Here is an 18,016-nt window from a genome sequence, read left to right on the forward strand (position 1 = left end):
CCTGTTCTATTGTCAGGCATGATGAGTGAATAACAATGACATTGGGCGCAGAGGCGACAGCTCCCAGCTGCGAGACAAATCTGTTGTGGCAGCTGTCGAGCCGTGATACTGAGAACTTTGTGACTTATGCTTCATATCCATGTCAGGCTCCAAAGCGATGATAACACTCCATAATCCAAAAAACAATAATTAGTCATTACTGCGTTTGGGGAAAAGATTTCAGATCACGGGAAGCTGTGTGCTCGTTTCAGGAACCATCAATTACATGACACACTCCGTTGAGCCAGACTTACTTTTGTTAGTGAAAAAGGTCCAAACTTCCACCCAGAATATGAACTGGGTTTAGACCTGAGTGTGTTTTAGCTCGGTACAGCTTAAAACAGATAGACCATTCTTTACTCCTTTTTACTCCTTTCTGTTCTTTTTTTTGCCCTCACTCTGAAACACATTTTAGCTTTCAGCTCAATTTAGCTTCCTAAAAGGATTTACAAACTGAAAAAGTGGCCTCTGTTTGTTTAAAGAGCCTATATCATGCTGTTCTTAGCTTTTCAGAGTAAACTATGTCCACATACATGATAGTATATCGCACACTAAGGAGAAATACTACTTATTTTACAGCAAATTTTCCATTCTATGAAGTAAGACGACTCGATCTCTGAGGCTCTGTTAGTCTGGGGGCCGTCCCAGTATCGCAGACTCTTCCTGGAAGGGGCGGTCCCCGACTGGTCTACGTCACAATGCGAGAACACGCTCATTTGGTGGATTTAGATGGCCTGGGACTCAGGTGAATCCACAGAGATGCATGAATGGATCAAAATTCCGCTTTGAGGTTGGCTTTTGTGAGTAATAAACATAATAATACACTTAAAAGATATCAAAGTTGATTATTCATCACATAAGCTTTTTCTTGAGGAGACATTTGCACAGATTTATGTATAAATTGATTAACCTCAACGCTAGGCCTCCACAATGAATCACAAATTTATCATTGATGATGATATCATCTGTACAATACACATGTCGCAAAAGACCACAAAAACTGTGATTAATGGTTACCTTAAATGTGCTAAAACAATCTTATGACAGCTTGAAAGGTTTAACGAATCAAATAAATCCCTTTATGCATTTGACCAATCAGATTGACCCTTTCACAGTGCTGACCAATCGGATGGAGCCCTTTTATGTTGTTATTTGTTTTTGTATCCTAAGTTCTATCTTCATCGCAATATTGATCACTAATATCAGAAATCGCGAGTTTTCATCATATCGTGCAGCCCTCCTGAACGTACTTTTCTTCAAAATGGTTAAAGAGATTATTATGTAGTTATAAATGTCATCCTGAGGTATAAAATAGTTAAAGTAACTCCACTTGAAGTTCTGGTTTCACCTTAAAAATACTTTTTATTATTATGTCTGAATAAACCCCTTTTGTAATTGAGGCCAAACTTTATTAATTTCAATCATGTTTGAAAATCTTGGGTGTTGGACCGGACGGAAAAGGAAAGAAGGGAAGAAAAGAGAGGGACGTTAGAGAGCGAGGGGGGGGGGGGGGGTAGGAGGGTGATAATAGGAGGGGAGGGGGGATAAGACAATGCAGCAGCATAAAACAACAAGTTTACTGGTTGTTTATCCTTACGGTACGGTTCAAATATAATACAAAAAGGGCGGGGCCTGTCCACACACACACTCCAATGTTATCAACACACCTGCTAGCTGCAAAAATGTTCACATGTCAACATGTACACAAAACAGATAGTGTTAACACACGCATACTTATGCCTTAAAACCAACTAGTGTGAAATATTTCATTGAATCATGCAAACTGTTAGTGCAAAGGTGAGCTAACACCTGTGCTCAGGTGAGTGTTCATGTTCTTCTAAAATGGATGGTGGAACGTGAAAAGAAGGAGGGAGAGTGCCCAGCCATCCCCACCCCAAGACCCCGGCAGCAGCAGCAGCGGCAGCCAGAATGCCCCAACGCCACACGGCAGCCGGCAGGGAACAACCGCCCCCCGGGCGACCAAGCCCGCCTCCCAGGCCAGGCCAGCAGGACCGTCGCGAGGCCCCCAGAGCCAGAGAGCAGGGAGGCTCAGAGGGAAAGAGAGCGCCGCCCCAGCCCAGCCAGGAGAGCAGCCCCCCCGCCGCGCCGGGAGAGCCCAACGCAGGGCCCCACCGGAGAAGGACGCCCACAGCCCCAGACGAGCACCCCATCACCACCAACGAGTTCCGGGCATCCCCCCGCCCCCACCCCAGGTACAAGCCAAGACCCCCCAAGGGAGACCCGCTCCGCACTCCAGGCAGCCACCCACCCGGCCCACGGTTGGTCCAGGGAGGAGCAAGGCCGGGGCCCGCCGCCCCCGCCCAGGAGGGGGGATACCCCGGGGAAAAAAGGGCGCCCACAAGGGCTGTTGTAAACTTGGCCCAACCAGGCTGGGCCACAGTTGAAAATTTGGCGGGGCCCAGGGCTCAGGGGCAGGGACCAGAACCCACCCCCCAGGGACACGAACACCCCCGGCTCAGTTGTAATGTGAACCCCCTCCCCGCGCGGAGAGAGCACCGCCGGGCGCAGGAAGCCGGCACCCAGGGGACACGGCCGCCGTTGCCAAGGGGCCCGTACCCCCCACCAGGGAAGGGGTAGGGGACAGATGGTCCTAGGTCCCACCTTCCTTATAAAATGTGTGTGCGTGTGTGTTTGTTTGAGAGGGTGTGTGTGTGTGCATGTGTGTGTGTTTATGTTGGAATGTATATATTGGGGGGGAGGGGTGTGTGTACTAAGGGGGGTGCAGTTAAAATTGGCGGGTAGGGCACTGAGGGGACATCTCCTGATTACTCACAGTGATGTCCCCTCACCCTCCCCACCAAGGGGCCCTAAATGTCTAAGGTGCGGTTAAAATTGGCGGGTAGGGTGCTAAGAGGACATCTGCTGCTTACTGGCAGTGATGTCCAAGCACCCCCCCTACCAAGGGCCCTACATGTCTAAGGTGCAAATAAAACCGAAAGAGGGGGGGCCCACTCCATACGGCAACCATAGGAGGGGGGCCACTGCCAAGTAACCCCCCCCCCCCCCCCAAGGCGCATCGCAGGCTAAACCCCCCACCCCCTCACCCTAATATGAGGTTATATGAGGAAGGGGGTAAGTTGGGGATAGCTGGTAGACTGTCCCCCGGTGGTCAAACAGCCGTCCCCCAGCCCACCCAGCCCAGGGGCCCCACCCCCGGAGGCGCCGACACCCCAGGCCCAGCACCACCCACCCCACACAGAGAGAGAGGAGCCAACAATACCAATAGTGGGCCCCCCTCCCCCCCAGAACGCCCCCCCACAGGACAGGGCCGACAAGCCCCCCACCCCACACCACCCCAGACCCCGCAGCCGAGGCGGATGACACCCAGAGCGACCGGGGGCCCCAAGAGGGTTGTCCCGTCCTGTCCCAGAGCCAGGGAAGGGCCGATCCCAGCCCCAGGTGTAGACGGGCAGCCCATCCAGCGCCGCTAGGCACCCCCCCCCCCCCCCCCCCCGAGCAGGGCCCCCCGCCAACCCCCCCCAGCACAGGCAAAGGGACCAAACCCCAAGCCAAGCCAGACCACCCCCCACCCCCCCACCACGCACCCCCACACCCAAGCCCAGAGGACCACGCAGCGCCCCAGCCCGCCCCACCCAGGCACCGGACCCGACCCCCGGACCTTAAAAAGACTTCTGGTAACAACAACTGTTGGAGGATCTGTATTGTTTTCAAAAACATTCTTATAAAAAAGGCTCAAAGCCTTTGACATTGTGTTTCAAAAAGTTTTTCAGGTTGAATTTTGATAGAGAGACTAGTTTTACAAACACGCTAAGATGTTTTTTTCTGCTATGAAATAACAGAGTTTTCATCCTGAACCCCAAATGATGCCCACTTTGGTCATTGTTCTGAGAATGATGCTCATCACGCCGCCCCTCCTACATCGCTGCCCGACTCTGAATCACGATTTCAACCTGACGCTGAAAAGATCCAACAATCATTTCATCTCTCAGAATGCTGCAATCGCTGTGTATTCTACCAAAACAGTTTTTTTTATTAGGGCCCGTTGGGGAGAGAAAAGTAGGCGAAAACTAATCAGCTTCCTGCACAGAATTCAATTTTCTCAAAGGCGTTGCCTTGATTGGATTTGAAGGGAAACTGCCAGGTCATAATTGAGAAGTGTTCCTGACTTTCCCTCAGTGTTGGTAACTATTACTAGTAGAGTTCCACGATAAATGAACTCGAGCCGTGGCTTTTATTGGCGTTACCACCCTGTAGAAGCCACTCAGACAGCGGAGGCTTAGACAACTACTTGCCCCCTTGCTGAAGATGTTTCGTGAAAGTCACCGCTCCATGACTGACAAATTTAACTCACTGTTTTCTATTTTTCTGTCTTGGAGTTATTAAACACACAAATGCAAAATGTTTATTGAATATTTTCCCAACAGGCTAGGGGAAAAAAAGACAGATCAGTGTGGGTTTTAACTAACGGAGACGTGGACACCAGAAACTCACAGACCAGTCAGTGACAGCCTGACCTGAGGAAGGGTCCTCAGTCACCATGGAAACGGCTCAGGGGGACATTTCTACCCCTGTTGAGTCTGAACTCATCAATTGATCAGAAACAGATGGAAGCGTGAGTCTGCTTTTTATGTGCATGTTTGTGCGCGACAGAAGAAAGAGAGAAAAAAAAGGGACTTGCTGGGTCCTAACAGATGCACGGAGGCCAAGAAGACATAAGGTGTTATTGGCCGATGACATGCAGTAGTGGCACATTGGATGTATACGTGTGGGTGAATCTGCAACATGCACACCAACAGGAGGACATGCTAAGTCTCCCACCCACGCACAGACAGAACAGACAGGCTGCTTTCGGTACAGTGACAGTTTCTTCACACCCTAACAGCTTCACAGAGACAACATTTGAGAAGCGCAACTAAACCTAACATGTGCAGAACTTGGCTGGAGGAAAGAAAACAGCAACGCAACTTGAGGAACGAACACAACAGCCTTAAATGTGATGAATTATCTATCACAATTCTTTTATTTCACACGTTTTGTTTTCACAGCTAAGAACAAAAGCAGTCTAATTAATACCCAGTATTTACCCAGATCAGGGTAAGTGCACCCTGCTTTTTGTAAAACAAAACAAAATACAAGATTAAAGAACTAATAATTTATGTAAAATGTGTTGCCTTTGTAAATAATAATGGTTTGAAGACTTTACGGAGGCACCTGTCCTCCGTGAACTGACCCCTGGTTGGGGATTTTTCCTTAAAACTGTTTTCTGTGGTCTTTTATCAGCTCCTATTTTTGCCAACGCTTCAAAAAAGTTAAAGAAAAACAAAAATTCATCTAATAAGCAAATTAAATTTCCCTTAAGAATTCCTTAATGACTCATTATTCTTACCACAATTACATTTTCATTCACTAAAATATTTTTTAGATAACAACTGAAGCTTTATTTAACACATTTGGTTGCAGAAAGCAAAGAAATAAAATTGAAGGTCCAAGTGGAGCAGCGGACAGGTTGAGCAGGTTAAGAGGTGACAGAACAGCCTCTCACTTCTCCAGTCAATCCCAGCCTGGAAGGCTGCTTCATGCTCAGCAAACTATGAGATGTTTGGCTCTCACCCACCCGAGACAGCGAGGCTGATGGTTGTTTGGACGCCAACAGTCCTCATTCAACAACAAGCTCAGGAGCGAAACCTGTAACGTCTTAAGGAGTCTCCTTCTGCCGCACACAGAGCATGCTGCAACACACGGAAAGGCCTTGGAGCACAACATACTTAACCCTTGTTCAATCCTAGGCATTTTACGTTGGGAGTGGGGTCATCTAGACCCACTAGACAGAGCTCTGAACCTTTTTTCTTCAATGATTTGTGATCTTCACTGGTGTCCATGGATTACATGAAATCTTTCCACCTTTATCCACCTTTGTCATGGTAGGGAGAACACGTCAATGGAAGGGGGGGGTCAGCTAAGATAGCACAAGGGTTAAAGCCCAAAAAGATTTTCATATCTGGAAAAACTGCTAAGAAAATAACATGAAGATTGTTTAGCACCTATACTCTACAAATCACTACACCTTTGGAGTCAACCACACCCACTGTAAATGTTTAAAGTCACACAAATGTTTGGAGACCTTTTTCAGGACTGAGCTAAAAGAGTCCATATTTGGGATTGGATGACAATAATGAACCAAAATGCAGAACAAAACGATGTAACAAACAAAGCTAAACTTCTGTGACTCACATAACTTTGGGAAGAAACTTCAGCCAACTGCATTACCAATTTGAAATGTGTTCCATACCTGATTTTAGGAAATGCATCATGTGTTTGTTTTGTTAATGTAATTTGATTTAAAAAAATGTATAGCTAAAAATCCATCCGTTCATCTTGTTCCCTTTAAGGTTCCCTTTTTGGGTCACAGGGCTGCTGGAGCCTATCCCGGCCACTCGTGGGCATCCTGGACAGGTCGCCAGTCTGACGCAGGCCCACAATCACACACACCCATTCACACCTACGGACAATTTAGAACAACCAATTATCATATGAAGCACATGAAGCACGTTTTTGGACGCAAAATATATTTATTCCATATATTATAGCAGGCAAATTCCATGCATTTATCTCCACTTAACATCCCATAAATGTATGTTTTTACAATTTTGGCTCCATATTTTAAGGACAGAAATCTATAGCCAGCAGGCTTTTTTAGAGATTGTTACATTAAAGCAACTACAAAATGTCTGGTTTCTTGAGAGCTTTACTGCGTGCCATGCAGAACACGCTAAGAGGCTGGAAGCCCTTTACAACACGTGATCACGTTCACTGCAGACAGCTCTTAAGCCGCATGCAGGGCAACAAGTGGCTTCCTGTCGGAAATCTTACAGCTTTAAGATCTTCATCCTGTTTGAGATTCTGTTCACTAGTCATCCTTGATCAGAATCATGTTTTCTGCTTCCTGTTTGATGAGATGAGAGGTGAGACGTCTTGAACTTTAAAAATGACGACCTTTAAACTTACTACTATGATGGAATCCACCAGGATGAATGACTTTTAGGTAGTTTAAAATAAATGTATTTAATTTAAAAAATTGAACAAATTGTTGTTATTTTTCTGTTAAGAGAAAAATAATAATAAAATCCTAAATAAATCTACAACATGTCTGATTACTCTGATTTTATTTGACTTCCATCTAAAAGTATTGAATCTACCTGCTTGTTTGCATTCACAGGCTTATAATATTTAAGCAACAGATTATGATGAGCAACTGTGTTGTGGAAGGCCTTATTTCATGAATCTGTAAGTTATTTCAATTACTGGTAAACTAAAAATGTTTAATGTCAGGATAAAAGTTGAAGAAGACTCGCAGCTTTTGTGCTGAAGTTTCTTTCTATAAACACGCTTCGATCTGAAACTGAAGCCTCTTTCATTAGTTTGTTTTTCTGTGCTCCCAGCATCTGTAGGTGAACTTCCTTCCCCAAGGAAGTGATCACATAAGAAGATTATTTGGATACGGAGAGGAGCCACAAAAGCAATCCACCTCCGTCTGACACCTGGATGCAGACGCAGCTGGATTATCACCGTCTCTTCAGTAGAAAAAAAAAGAACTTTGAAGCTTTGGCACAATTTAAATAAGGAAGATCTACCCTACTCCAGCAACAGTGGCGTGTTATTTTGCTCTACACACCGCTCATCCATACACCTTCCTTCTGGACTAACAGCTACATGCCTTTTTGTCTTGGCCAATAATAATTGTGTTTATAATTGGCACTTCTCCACCCCGTCTAGGCCAGGAGTCATCAACCTTTAACACTAAAAGAGCCATCAGGTCCAGTTTCTTACTGAGCAAAAACCGCAGAGTTGCTGTTTAGAAAAATACACTTTATTTCTGTTTTTTTGTGGCCATGAACTCATTTATTTATAAAATGCAGTTCTTTAATATTTACAACATTTGAATTCTAACAGTGTTATATTTCTATAATATTCATTTTGATAGCAGCACATCCAAGGTCCTTCAAAATAAAATACATCCTGACTGGCAAACTTATTCTATTATCAAACCACTCTGACAACAGATCAAACCTTTGACCATAATTGTGGTCGGTTGTCTGTTCCTTTTGGAGGAATGGTAAAGCTCTTGAAAGCAGCAGTAAAAAAAAAAAAAATAGTTAAGTTTTACTCATGTAAGATCACTTCAGTTTAAAAATGTAAACATACACGACAAAACTGTTCTAACTGAAGGGTCTTCATCAACACCTCTGTTCATCTTCTTTTCTCTTTCCTTTCCTTAAAAGTAAATTTTATGATTATGTATGTATGTTTTCAGTTTTTGCACTGTTATGTGATTTTAATGCATTTTCCTGTTTCGTGAAGCTCTTTGAATTACTTTCTGTATGAATTGTTCTGTACTAATAAACTTGCCTTGCCTCAGTATTCATACTGTTAGCATTTTATGCATATTTTACACAGTTTATACGCACTTATCCTGTAAATCTTAGGCAATTGTGCGTGATTCTTGTGACATGCATGCACGAATTTGTCTTTCCACAATTGTTCTACATATGTCTAACTGACTTTTCATGCATGAACCACCAACGTATAACTTTTGCATCATGTGTCCGGCGCACATATCAGATTCAAATCACTATAATTGACACACCAATCACTAATAAATTGCATGTAAACAGCACAATAATCATGTGTTTGTTGCGTGGTATATTCATACTTCTTCCGTAGAGCCGTAAAGAGCCGCATGTGGCTCAGGAGTCTATGGGTGCAGATCCTCCGTGTTAGCTAGATCACCCATGTGTGGTTACGTTTATGCTTTACAAGCATTGGCCCAAACCCTAACCGCCACAGATTTATGGACTTATTTGTTCTACAAATCTTTCTGCATCAGCGACAAAATCATTACGTCCTAAGATGTCTCCTTATTAAAATATCTTTTCAGCTCGCATGTGCTCATCTGATTTATCACCGCAAATATTAACATAACAAAGAACGTGGGTATGAATCCTGCTGGGAGTGATGCTGCTTTTGGCTACAGAGGAAGAGCTGTTGCCTCAGACTAACCACTTTCATTCTCATCAGCTCTCCTTTGCACTAACTCCATCCCTGCCACCTCCCTCTGTGCGTCTGGCACTAAGCTGTGACACCAACCCTCGGTGGGTGTTGCCCTCCGTCAACTGTTGCCAGTCTAATGTAGGCCTTGCCAGCCAATAAACCCAACCAAGGTGACAATTAGCACATGCGATAATGCCACACTATCCTCTTTTTTCAAGCTCAATGATTCTTTTTTATTTTGAAAAGCTCTTCTTTGAGTTTTACTCTTTGCCTCAACATCACAGCTTTACTCTGCTGTCACTGCAACACGCTACTGAACACAATGTGTGATGACCCCAGAAAACCCACGGTCCCTCTATTTGAATATCAATAACACGGTCCTCAGCATCACAAAACAGCCTTTGAGGATGGGTTGTGTATTTGTTCACGTCTCCCAACGACTCACTTTGTCAGGCCTTCAGGAAAACACCAAGGCAACCATCAACACACACGACGGGGGCCGAGTCAGAAGGAGTCACCGGAGCCACATGCATCCAATTACCAGTCAAACTAGCAAACATTTTAGTGCCCCGTCTACTGAGAAAATGAGGGATTGTACTTCAACAGATGGAATAAAAAGTGGGAGAAAATACAATCACAGTTGTGGGACTTTTTGCATCAGTTGGCACACACAAAGGCTGCACACTGGTGCAGTGGTTAGCGCTCTTGCCTCACAGGGAGAGGGCCCTAGTGTCAGGTAGGGAGGGCTGGTGAGCATGAAGGACCCAAAATGCAGAGACGGGAGGCACACGGTTCCAGGCCAAGGGGTTTATTAAACTAACATAAGGCGCTGCAGAGCAGGAAAACAAAACTAAACTTACTGTGGCCTAAACAAGAAAACATGGCAGAAGACAGTCAGGGTAGAGACGGTAATGAACCAGAGGAAGCAGAGACAAGAGTTGTATACAGACAGGACGGACAAGACACAGGTGACAAAGATCGGGAGAGATTGAAACCAGGGAAGTAAAACTCAAAACCATGACATGCAGGAAACCTTCAAAATAAAACAGGAAACAGAACTCAAACATGACAGAAACAAAAGCCAATACAAGGAAACCCAAACCATGACATCTAGTTCTTTCTGTGTGAAGTTTCTCCCCCTGCATGTGTGGTTTTCTCCGAGGACTCCAGCTTCCAAACAGGATTCATAGGTTGATTGGTGTCTCTGAACTATCCTTAGATGTGAGTGTGTCCCTGCAACAGGCTGGGACCAATTCAGTGTGTTTCCCGCCTTTGCCCAACAGTACCTGGGTTGGCTCCAGGAACTCCGTGACCCCGAAAGGGATGCAGCGCGTTCTAAAGATGTATGGATGGATGGATGGGAGGTGCTCGCAATGTCTAAAAGGGAAGCTTGGCCTCTGTGTCAAAGTTTCCCTCTACCAGGTTTGTTTTCTTATGGAGGATTGTTTTTGTTTTTGTGGCATTATTATTGGTCACTAAAAACAAACATCAAGAAAAGGATTTGTCCCAGCCAGACGATTACTGGAAGTGGAACCTGGAAGAAGGTGCTGGTTCAAATCCCAGCTGGGTCCTTACTGTGTGAGTTTGAGGCTGTATTCAGACGTTTTGGTTGAGTGTCTCGGTTCGTTTCCAACCAGACTGAGCTCCGGATCGCTCTGAGTTTCCTCAGTCTGAATATACTCCTTTCTCGAAGCAGAGCAACTGAATCAAAATGGCCACAGTAGCCGGTCGTCACATGATGTGAATAGTGGCACAGCAATGATGAGACAAAACAACACATTAAAATGTGGTCAGATGAACAAAGGCTCATTTAAACTACTTTTAACGTGACCCACATTGCTTCTTACTGTTTTCCCAACAATCTATTTCTTATAAATGCTTATCAACGTGCCTTTTCGGCCACCATCTCCTCTGTAACCGCCTTGCAGCACGGCTCAGCCATACAAAAGTAAAAAGTGTAGTACAGACGTTCAAAATTGGTCATCAAAACATAAATTTTGAATAAGTGAACTATCCCATCAAGGACTTCAAAGTGCAGGACTTCCATTATTCATAATTCTTTCTCTTGTTGCTTTGTCCCACCCTTATTATTCCTGGCCAATGACTGAGGAGATCTTTAGTTAAAGGTGTTGTGTGGTTCCAAACAGGAACATCCGCCTGACGGCAGTTTGAACACAGACCACAGATCAGGACTCGATCCGGACCAAATTGAGCAGACTCTGTCCCGGCCAGCAGACTTTTCCAGTCTGAATACGCCCTAAATCAGGGGTGGGCAATTCCAGGCCTCGAGGGTCGGCGTGTCTGCATGATTTCCAGATAGTCTTGCCCTACTTATGGCTGATTACCTGGTTCAGGTGTGTCCAGCCAATCAGAACATGCCAGAGCAGGGTATACTGGAAAACATGCAGGAATGAGGCCCTCAGTGCCCACCTCTGCCCTAAATATTCTCCAAGTGAATGTTTGGTTTTCGGCCCATCTGGTCCCCCAAAAGTTCAAAAACATGCTTCATTTACTACGTTCATTTGATTCCATATATATGCATGAAAATGCTTGCTTGCTGCAGAGTGAACAGTGAAACCTGCATGTATTACCAGATAAGATGTGCAGAGGTCAGCAGCAGGCCTGTCTGTGACCCCTGGTCTCTGTTTTCTGTTGAGGGAACAGAGACACCGGTGGAATGCAGACCAGACTTGCATCTTTGACTGGCGCAAACATGTCTGTCACGTAAAGACACAGAGTCCAGTGATGTATTTTACATGTTTACATGTTGCCTCATTGGACAATAAAAAAGCTTTTCTGCTTTGGGGCCAGAGAGAGAGAGCGGAGAACGACGGAATGGTTGTGTTTTCATCTCTCCCCTTTTGAAAAAGGGCTGCACAACATTTTTTTTATTTAAACTTTTGTTTAAATGTTTATTTAAACATTTTCAAATGTCCGAATCTGCGAAGGCCATCCATACAATGAGTCGATTGTGAATGCTGCTTTGACCCTCAGTGCGTGTTGTCTGTCGGCAGAGGCCCTATGATGACCTGGTGAGATGTCCAGGGTGAACCCAATCTTTGCCCTAAAACAGCTGGGATGGAATCCAACAACTCCAGCAACCCTGCATGCACAGGAGGAAGCTGGACTGGAAGATGGATGGATGGTTATAGACTGCATGATGTGGCAAAAGAGAATAAGACTAAAAGGCAGATATTAATGAATGGGAGGCCTCATTCGTTTTGGAATAAAACAAAACTTCCATCATTACAAACCGACAGACAGCAGTGACTCAACTGATCATGTCTGAGCTGAGGCCATAATATGAACTCAGTCTAATAAAGTAGGAAACCACCGGTGATGGTGAGAGAATGTCTCAGCCTGTGCAAGAGGTTAATAAAGTCTGCAAAGAAGAAAAAGAGACTGAGTGGACTGTTCTGTCTTTGCTTTGGCCAGAATAATAATTTAGAGAGCGTCTCACTTCATCATGCTGAATATTAATACAATCAAAGCTGGAAGGCGTCTTCATCCAGGTCAGGCAGGTCTCTGAGCATCCGATGGCTGCAATAACGCGACAAGAGTGGAACAGATGCTGGCGTGTCTTTGTGTTACAATGTGAAACAAATACAGAAAAATGTAAAAAGAAATTATGGAAAATATTGATGCTAAAGGACATTAAGGTGAACAGCTTCTCATGAGGTGACAAAAGAATACTAAGAAGAAAACATTACAGCAAATGAATAAAAGACTTAAAAAAGCTCAAAGATCTTCTTCTCAGCTTCCTTCCTGTTAGGTTGGAAGCAGATTCACACCTTTCTGTGGATTATTATTTCACCTGAGCTGCTCACTTTGGCTTAACATTGTCTCCAATGTGCTTGACTGTCGAATCAGTTGGTCAGAAGAACAGCAGACTTATTATTAACCATTACTCCTCCTTTGTTCTGCCTCCTCTCTGCAGACAGAGCACCATCATTAGGGAGCCTGAGTTCAGCTCATCAATATAATCCATCATGCAGAATTCTGCTGCCCTGTACGAATGTGAACCGATCAATATTTTGATTTGATTTAATTTATTTCAAGCATTGTAGTCAAAGTAATAAAGAATTTACACATATTTATCAAACTCATTACAGAAATACAAAATGCATAGATTAAAAAAACAGAAAAAACACTTAAATCACGTTTGCTTGATTAAAAACAGTGATCATTAACTAAAGTCAAGTAGAGCTTGATTTATTGATTGAAAAGGAGCAGGAAGAAGTGAGTTTATATAATCCCACCCTACTGAGTTCATTCAGTTGATAGTTTGACATAGTTTCTGTAACACAAACACAAATGTTTTATTTGTGAACATTTGTGTTTGTGTTCGAATGAGTGGCGTCAACCTGTAATGAATGGGGGGTGTTATCCTTCAGAAACGCCTCTCTAATGAACTTTCATCAGAATAATTACCAACTTTGATGCAACAGTGAAGTTCCTTCCCTCAGAATTACAACTGATCTGAAACATTTACAACCCCAGACTTACAAAACGCACAGGACTCTTAAAAGGAGGAGTTATTTTATACTAAATGAAGACTTTTTAATACTTTTACACTGTGTTACATAAAGGCTTCTTTACTAGGTTACTTTTCATACTTTTATTTTATATGGCTTAAGGCATTTTTACATAGTTGAAGCTGGTTAGGGTGTGCTTCGAAGCCTTAATCAGTACTTTTTCACTGAGAAACAAAGCTATAAATTACCTTGTTGGCAGGAGCAGAAGCACGTAAAGATGACCATATATGGTGTTATTGCCTCTGGGGGGTCTCTCCTGTCCTGAAGCCACACATGGGGTCTATATTTGTGGAATCCGTTTTACGGGTCCCAGTCTATCATGGTGAAGACCCACAGTTCTCTGTCGACTCTGATCCAACGTTTTACTAAAAGGACTGAATTCCATTCAGGCTTTGTGGTCACTTTCTTCCTCATCAACGAACACGCAGAGGTTTACCTCACGGTCCTCAGCTACAGACTGAGTGTTTGTTCAAGCACCCTCACTCACACAAACAATGCCTACTGTGCATTTAGAAGACAGAACAGCAGAATTAGCCAACAGCTGCAATTATTGCTTTGCTTGATAAATGCACAGCAAAGAACTGGCCCTTTACTAACCACGCACGGATGCTGCACGCACGGTGTGCTGAGATGATACCAAGGATGTCCACACACTAATTTCACAGTACTAACAATCTCCTGACTGTCAGAAGTCAAAACTCTGTCTCCCCCTCTGGTCACCGGCGGGAGAAGTCTCCGGAGTACTGAAAGTACTACATCTCCCAGCAACCCCAGCGCACACTTCCTGGAGGCCGCACACCTGACTCTCAGTCACTGAATCAACCACAGCATACTTAAGCTCTGCACTGAGCCTCACTCAGCGTGAAGTATTGTTGGTGCCACTCTGCCTTCCTTACCGAGCCTCATATCTGGATCTGATCTTCTGTGTTCTGACCCGGTTTCTGACTCTGTTTGCCTGCCGCCTGCCCCGACTCTGGCCTCAATCCTGATTACCCCTGTCTCTTCTCTGATGCTCTCATGCCTGTTATCGACCCCTGCCTGCCTGACCCTGAATTATCTTTATGGACTTTAAGCTGAGCTAATAAACCTGCTGCACTTGTAAGTAAGTAAGTACATTTTATTTGTATAGCACCTTTCACAGACAAAAGCCACAAGGTGTTTCACAGGTTAAAATATGTATATATACATATAAAAAAACATGGATCCAGCCGTCTCCCTGTATGTGTAACACTGTGTGCAGTGTGTAGGGGAGGGGTCAGAAAATGAAAAATCTGTATGACACACCTGCGTCTCACCTACTCACTTACTCTTACGTGTTCATCCAGAATGAGTGTGTGCTATGACCTGTCATCTGTAGCATGCCCATAGAAAATAATGAGCATGAATATTTTTGCACTACGGCCTCACGACCTTCATATTTTGTGCGGGTCACTTGTGTGCCCCATTCAGGTTTGACCATTTTTTCTGACAACAAGGTGGCGCCCACTCATTATTAGCCAGAACCGGAAGTCTTAGCAGTTTTGCAAATCCACATTTTGTAAGGAATAAAAATGTTTTTTGCCCCATTTAAAGCTCATTCTTACACAGTAAAACTTTTTTGTACTGGAGACCGTAACATTTACCGCTCACTCACGCAAAAACGTTTTAATAAAAGGTGCTACCGTTCTGAAAACGTGTGGAATTTCCGCTTTCGGCTAATGATGTCTGGGCGCCATCTTACCCGCAGACAGCCTGCATGCACCCGTAAGGGCAGTTGCGAGTGAGAGTGAAAGAAATAGTTCAATCAATGTATCATGGCGGATCATAGTAGTATCAGTAGTGATGGCTCAGCGGAGCAGTCTGCAGGGCTAGCACCCAGAGGTCCTGAGTTCAAGAACCGTCTTCTATGATTTTTGGGTTTTTTTTGCGTTTATTTTCTTCATGTGATGTGTATTTTGTAGTGTCAAGCACCTCTCACAGAAAACATCAAATGTTTTATTAAAGTTGCTTTTTTTATCTAATCATCATTAACAACATTGTTTTGTTTTGAGTTTTGTCATCATTGTCCACATTGAAGTGTTACAAGGAGCGTAGTTGAAACATATGTTTATAAACTTCCAGTCCGCCACCAGATGCCGCTGTTCTGCGTGGTTTCAAAGCCCTGAATGGTTGGTTCATTTTTCCGGCACAGTTACAAGAACCCCAATGAGGCTTCATGGGGCTTCTATTCCCATCCCTACAGATAAGAGTCCAACGATACAGACTAGACCGTTCTCCGGTGCAATTCCCAAGCTGCTGCTGGACCTGACAGAGGACTGGCTGAAAAGTGGCTGTAAATCCCACAAAATGCTTCTACAGCCGTTTAAATCTGCTCCACCTGACTATTTTTGACAGATTTTAGTGCTGCTAAAATAAAACAAGAGTTTTGGAAAACGTTTGGAAACAGCTCAGACCAGACAGATTCAGATTGAGCACATGATTCCCTGTTAGCCACTTCCATACACACAGCACTTCTCTGCATACACTTTGTTCTCATTATATAAAATCTCTTGTTCTTTAAATACATTGAAACATTTTTATTTTCTTGATATTTTAAATCCAATCCAGTTTCCATCTCTTTTTACGAACAAGTTGGGAAATTCCCTCCATTTTGTTTTACTGTTAAGAAACAATGAATAAAACTATAATAACGTGCTCATGGAAACCCATTCTGGTGTATTTAAAACTAAAAAGGTGGCAAACGCATCTTCTACTTTGTCTTTCAAAGCTCAAATGTTCTGTTAATTGCGATAGCTACACCTCTAATCCTGCTGTGTTTCCGTTTGTCTTAAGGGACACTATTTCTAATTTAGTCAACCAGTGAATAAAGATGAGTTTGTCAGAACAGATTGAGTATCTAACACAAACTCAGTCGCCACAAACAGAACATTATGTAATAACAAAGTTATTACGATAAATATCAGGCTTGCTAACAAGCTTTTAAGTTGGCTCCAATAAAAAATGGTTTTAGTAATCTACATTAAAAATGTGTCTTTTGTGATTTTAGGAGGAACACAATGTCCCAGAGTAAAATAGAAAACAAAGACACAGCACAGAGTGATGCAGGCTGTCAAAACATCAGCGACAAAACCTTCTAGAAATAACTGTAAGAACCTAGAACAATTAAGAGAAGCTAAACACGGCTGTTCTGTCCTTAAAGCACCTCTCTGAATCCCTGCTCCCTTCCATTCAAGAAGCTAATCCTGTTTCACAAAGTGTCATTTCAGACGTTCACACATGCTCAGTGCAAACTCACCCACTGAGGACCACAATGAAGTCCATGACGTTCCAGCCATTTCTGAGGTAGGATCCTTTATGGAACACAAAGCCCAGAGCGATGATCTTTATCCCCGCTTCTAAGCAGAACATCCCGATGAAGTAAGGCTCCGTTTTCTCCTGCCAACAAAGATGGATGCATGTGAATGCACGCTCTCTACGAGGAGCATGGAGGCTGAAGGCGGGCGTCTCACCAGCTTCTTGGACATGGGGGTTTTGTCCTCCCCAGGAAGGTGCTGCTCCAGCGCCAAGACGATGCAGTTGGCAATGATGGTGGTGAGGATCATGTACTCAAATGGAGTGGAGGACATGGGTTAAGGAGTATCGTACTGCTGCAGACAAAGTTCAGCCACACTGAACACGCAGGTGTGCACAAGAACTGTAAAATGGGATTACAGCCTCACATTGTTTAAAACAGCAAACATGGTGAATTAAGGATTTCAAACTCTAAATTTAGTGAAGTTGTAAACATTTCTTGCATCAAGTTAATCAGAATTTAATCACAAATCCCACTACCAACAGGTACATTAATAATTCAAACTGTTATTTATTATTTATCTACTTTTATTCAACCAGAAAAATCCCACTGAGATCCATAGATCAATCTCTTTTCCAAGGGAGTCCTGGCCAAGAGACAAAAAAGTGACACTCAGACATTTCATACAAATTTAAAAACATTAACAGGTTAAAAACAGCTCCAGGTTATTGATTTTATTTCCAGGTCCTTCATACTGGCATCAAACTGAGACGTAGATGTGAGATTTTGGAGTTGAATTGTTTTTTGTATTGAGTTCAAGTTTTTGGGTGCTTTATACCTTAAAAAAACAAAAGAAGAGAAACTCAAGGTAACCTTAAAGGCCTCTTCAATCAGCTATTGATCTATTTTTAAAGCATTCCAAATAGTTTAAATAATATAGTTTAAATTTTAAACAGTTGAAAGGTTCTTGATTGGACATCCATAGAGGCACACAGGAATACATGAATTCTCATCAGGAATCAGGAAACAGCCTCCAGCATGCATAAATAAAAAGTTCATTCATTTATCTTCTATTGTTTATCCCTTTCGGGGTGACGGGGCTGCTGGAGCCTATCGCGGTCACTTGTGGGCAAAGGCAGGG

General features: G+C 43.6%; 1 protein-coding gene and 1 long non-coding RNA gene across 2 annotated transcripts in view; one reads left to right on the top strand and one right to left on the bottom strand.

The window, feature by feature from the left end:
* Positions 1-18,016, bottom strand: part of cacna1ea (calcium channel, voltage-dependent, R type, alpha 1E subunit a) — a 113,074-nt gene that overhangs the window by 52,750 nt on the left and 42,308 nt on the right. Inside the window, exons 4-5 of the mRNA XM_078946411.1 lie at positions 17,093-17,198; positions 16,879-17,018 (exon numbers count right to left, since the gene is read on the bottom strand). Coding sequence (XP_078802537.1) covers positions 16,879-17,018; positions 17,093-17,198 — 246 coding nt within the window. The remainder of the gene's footprint in view (positions 1-16,878; positions 17,019-17,092; positions 17,199-18,016) is intronic.
* On the top strand, positions 14,322-17,900 carry LOC144991978 (uncharacterized). Its single transcript, XR_013655687.1, has 3 exons — positions 14,322-14,710; positions 16,839-16,925; positions 17,031-17,900. It is a non-coding gene; the product is annotated as an uncharacterized LOC144991978 (long non-coding RNA).

The sequence above is a fragment of the Oryzias latipes genome, chromosome 4, assembly GCF_053564925.1.
Source record: "Oryzias latipes strain Hd-rR chromosome 4, Olatipes_Hd-rR_3.1".
NCBI classification, from domain to species: Eukaryota; Metazoa; Chordata; class Actinopteri; order Beloniformes; family Adrianichthyidae; genus Oryzias; species Oryzias latipes.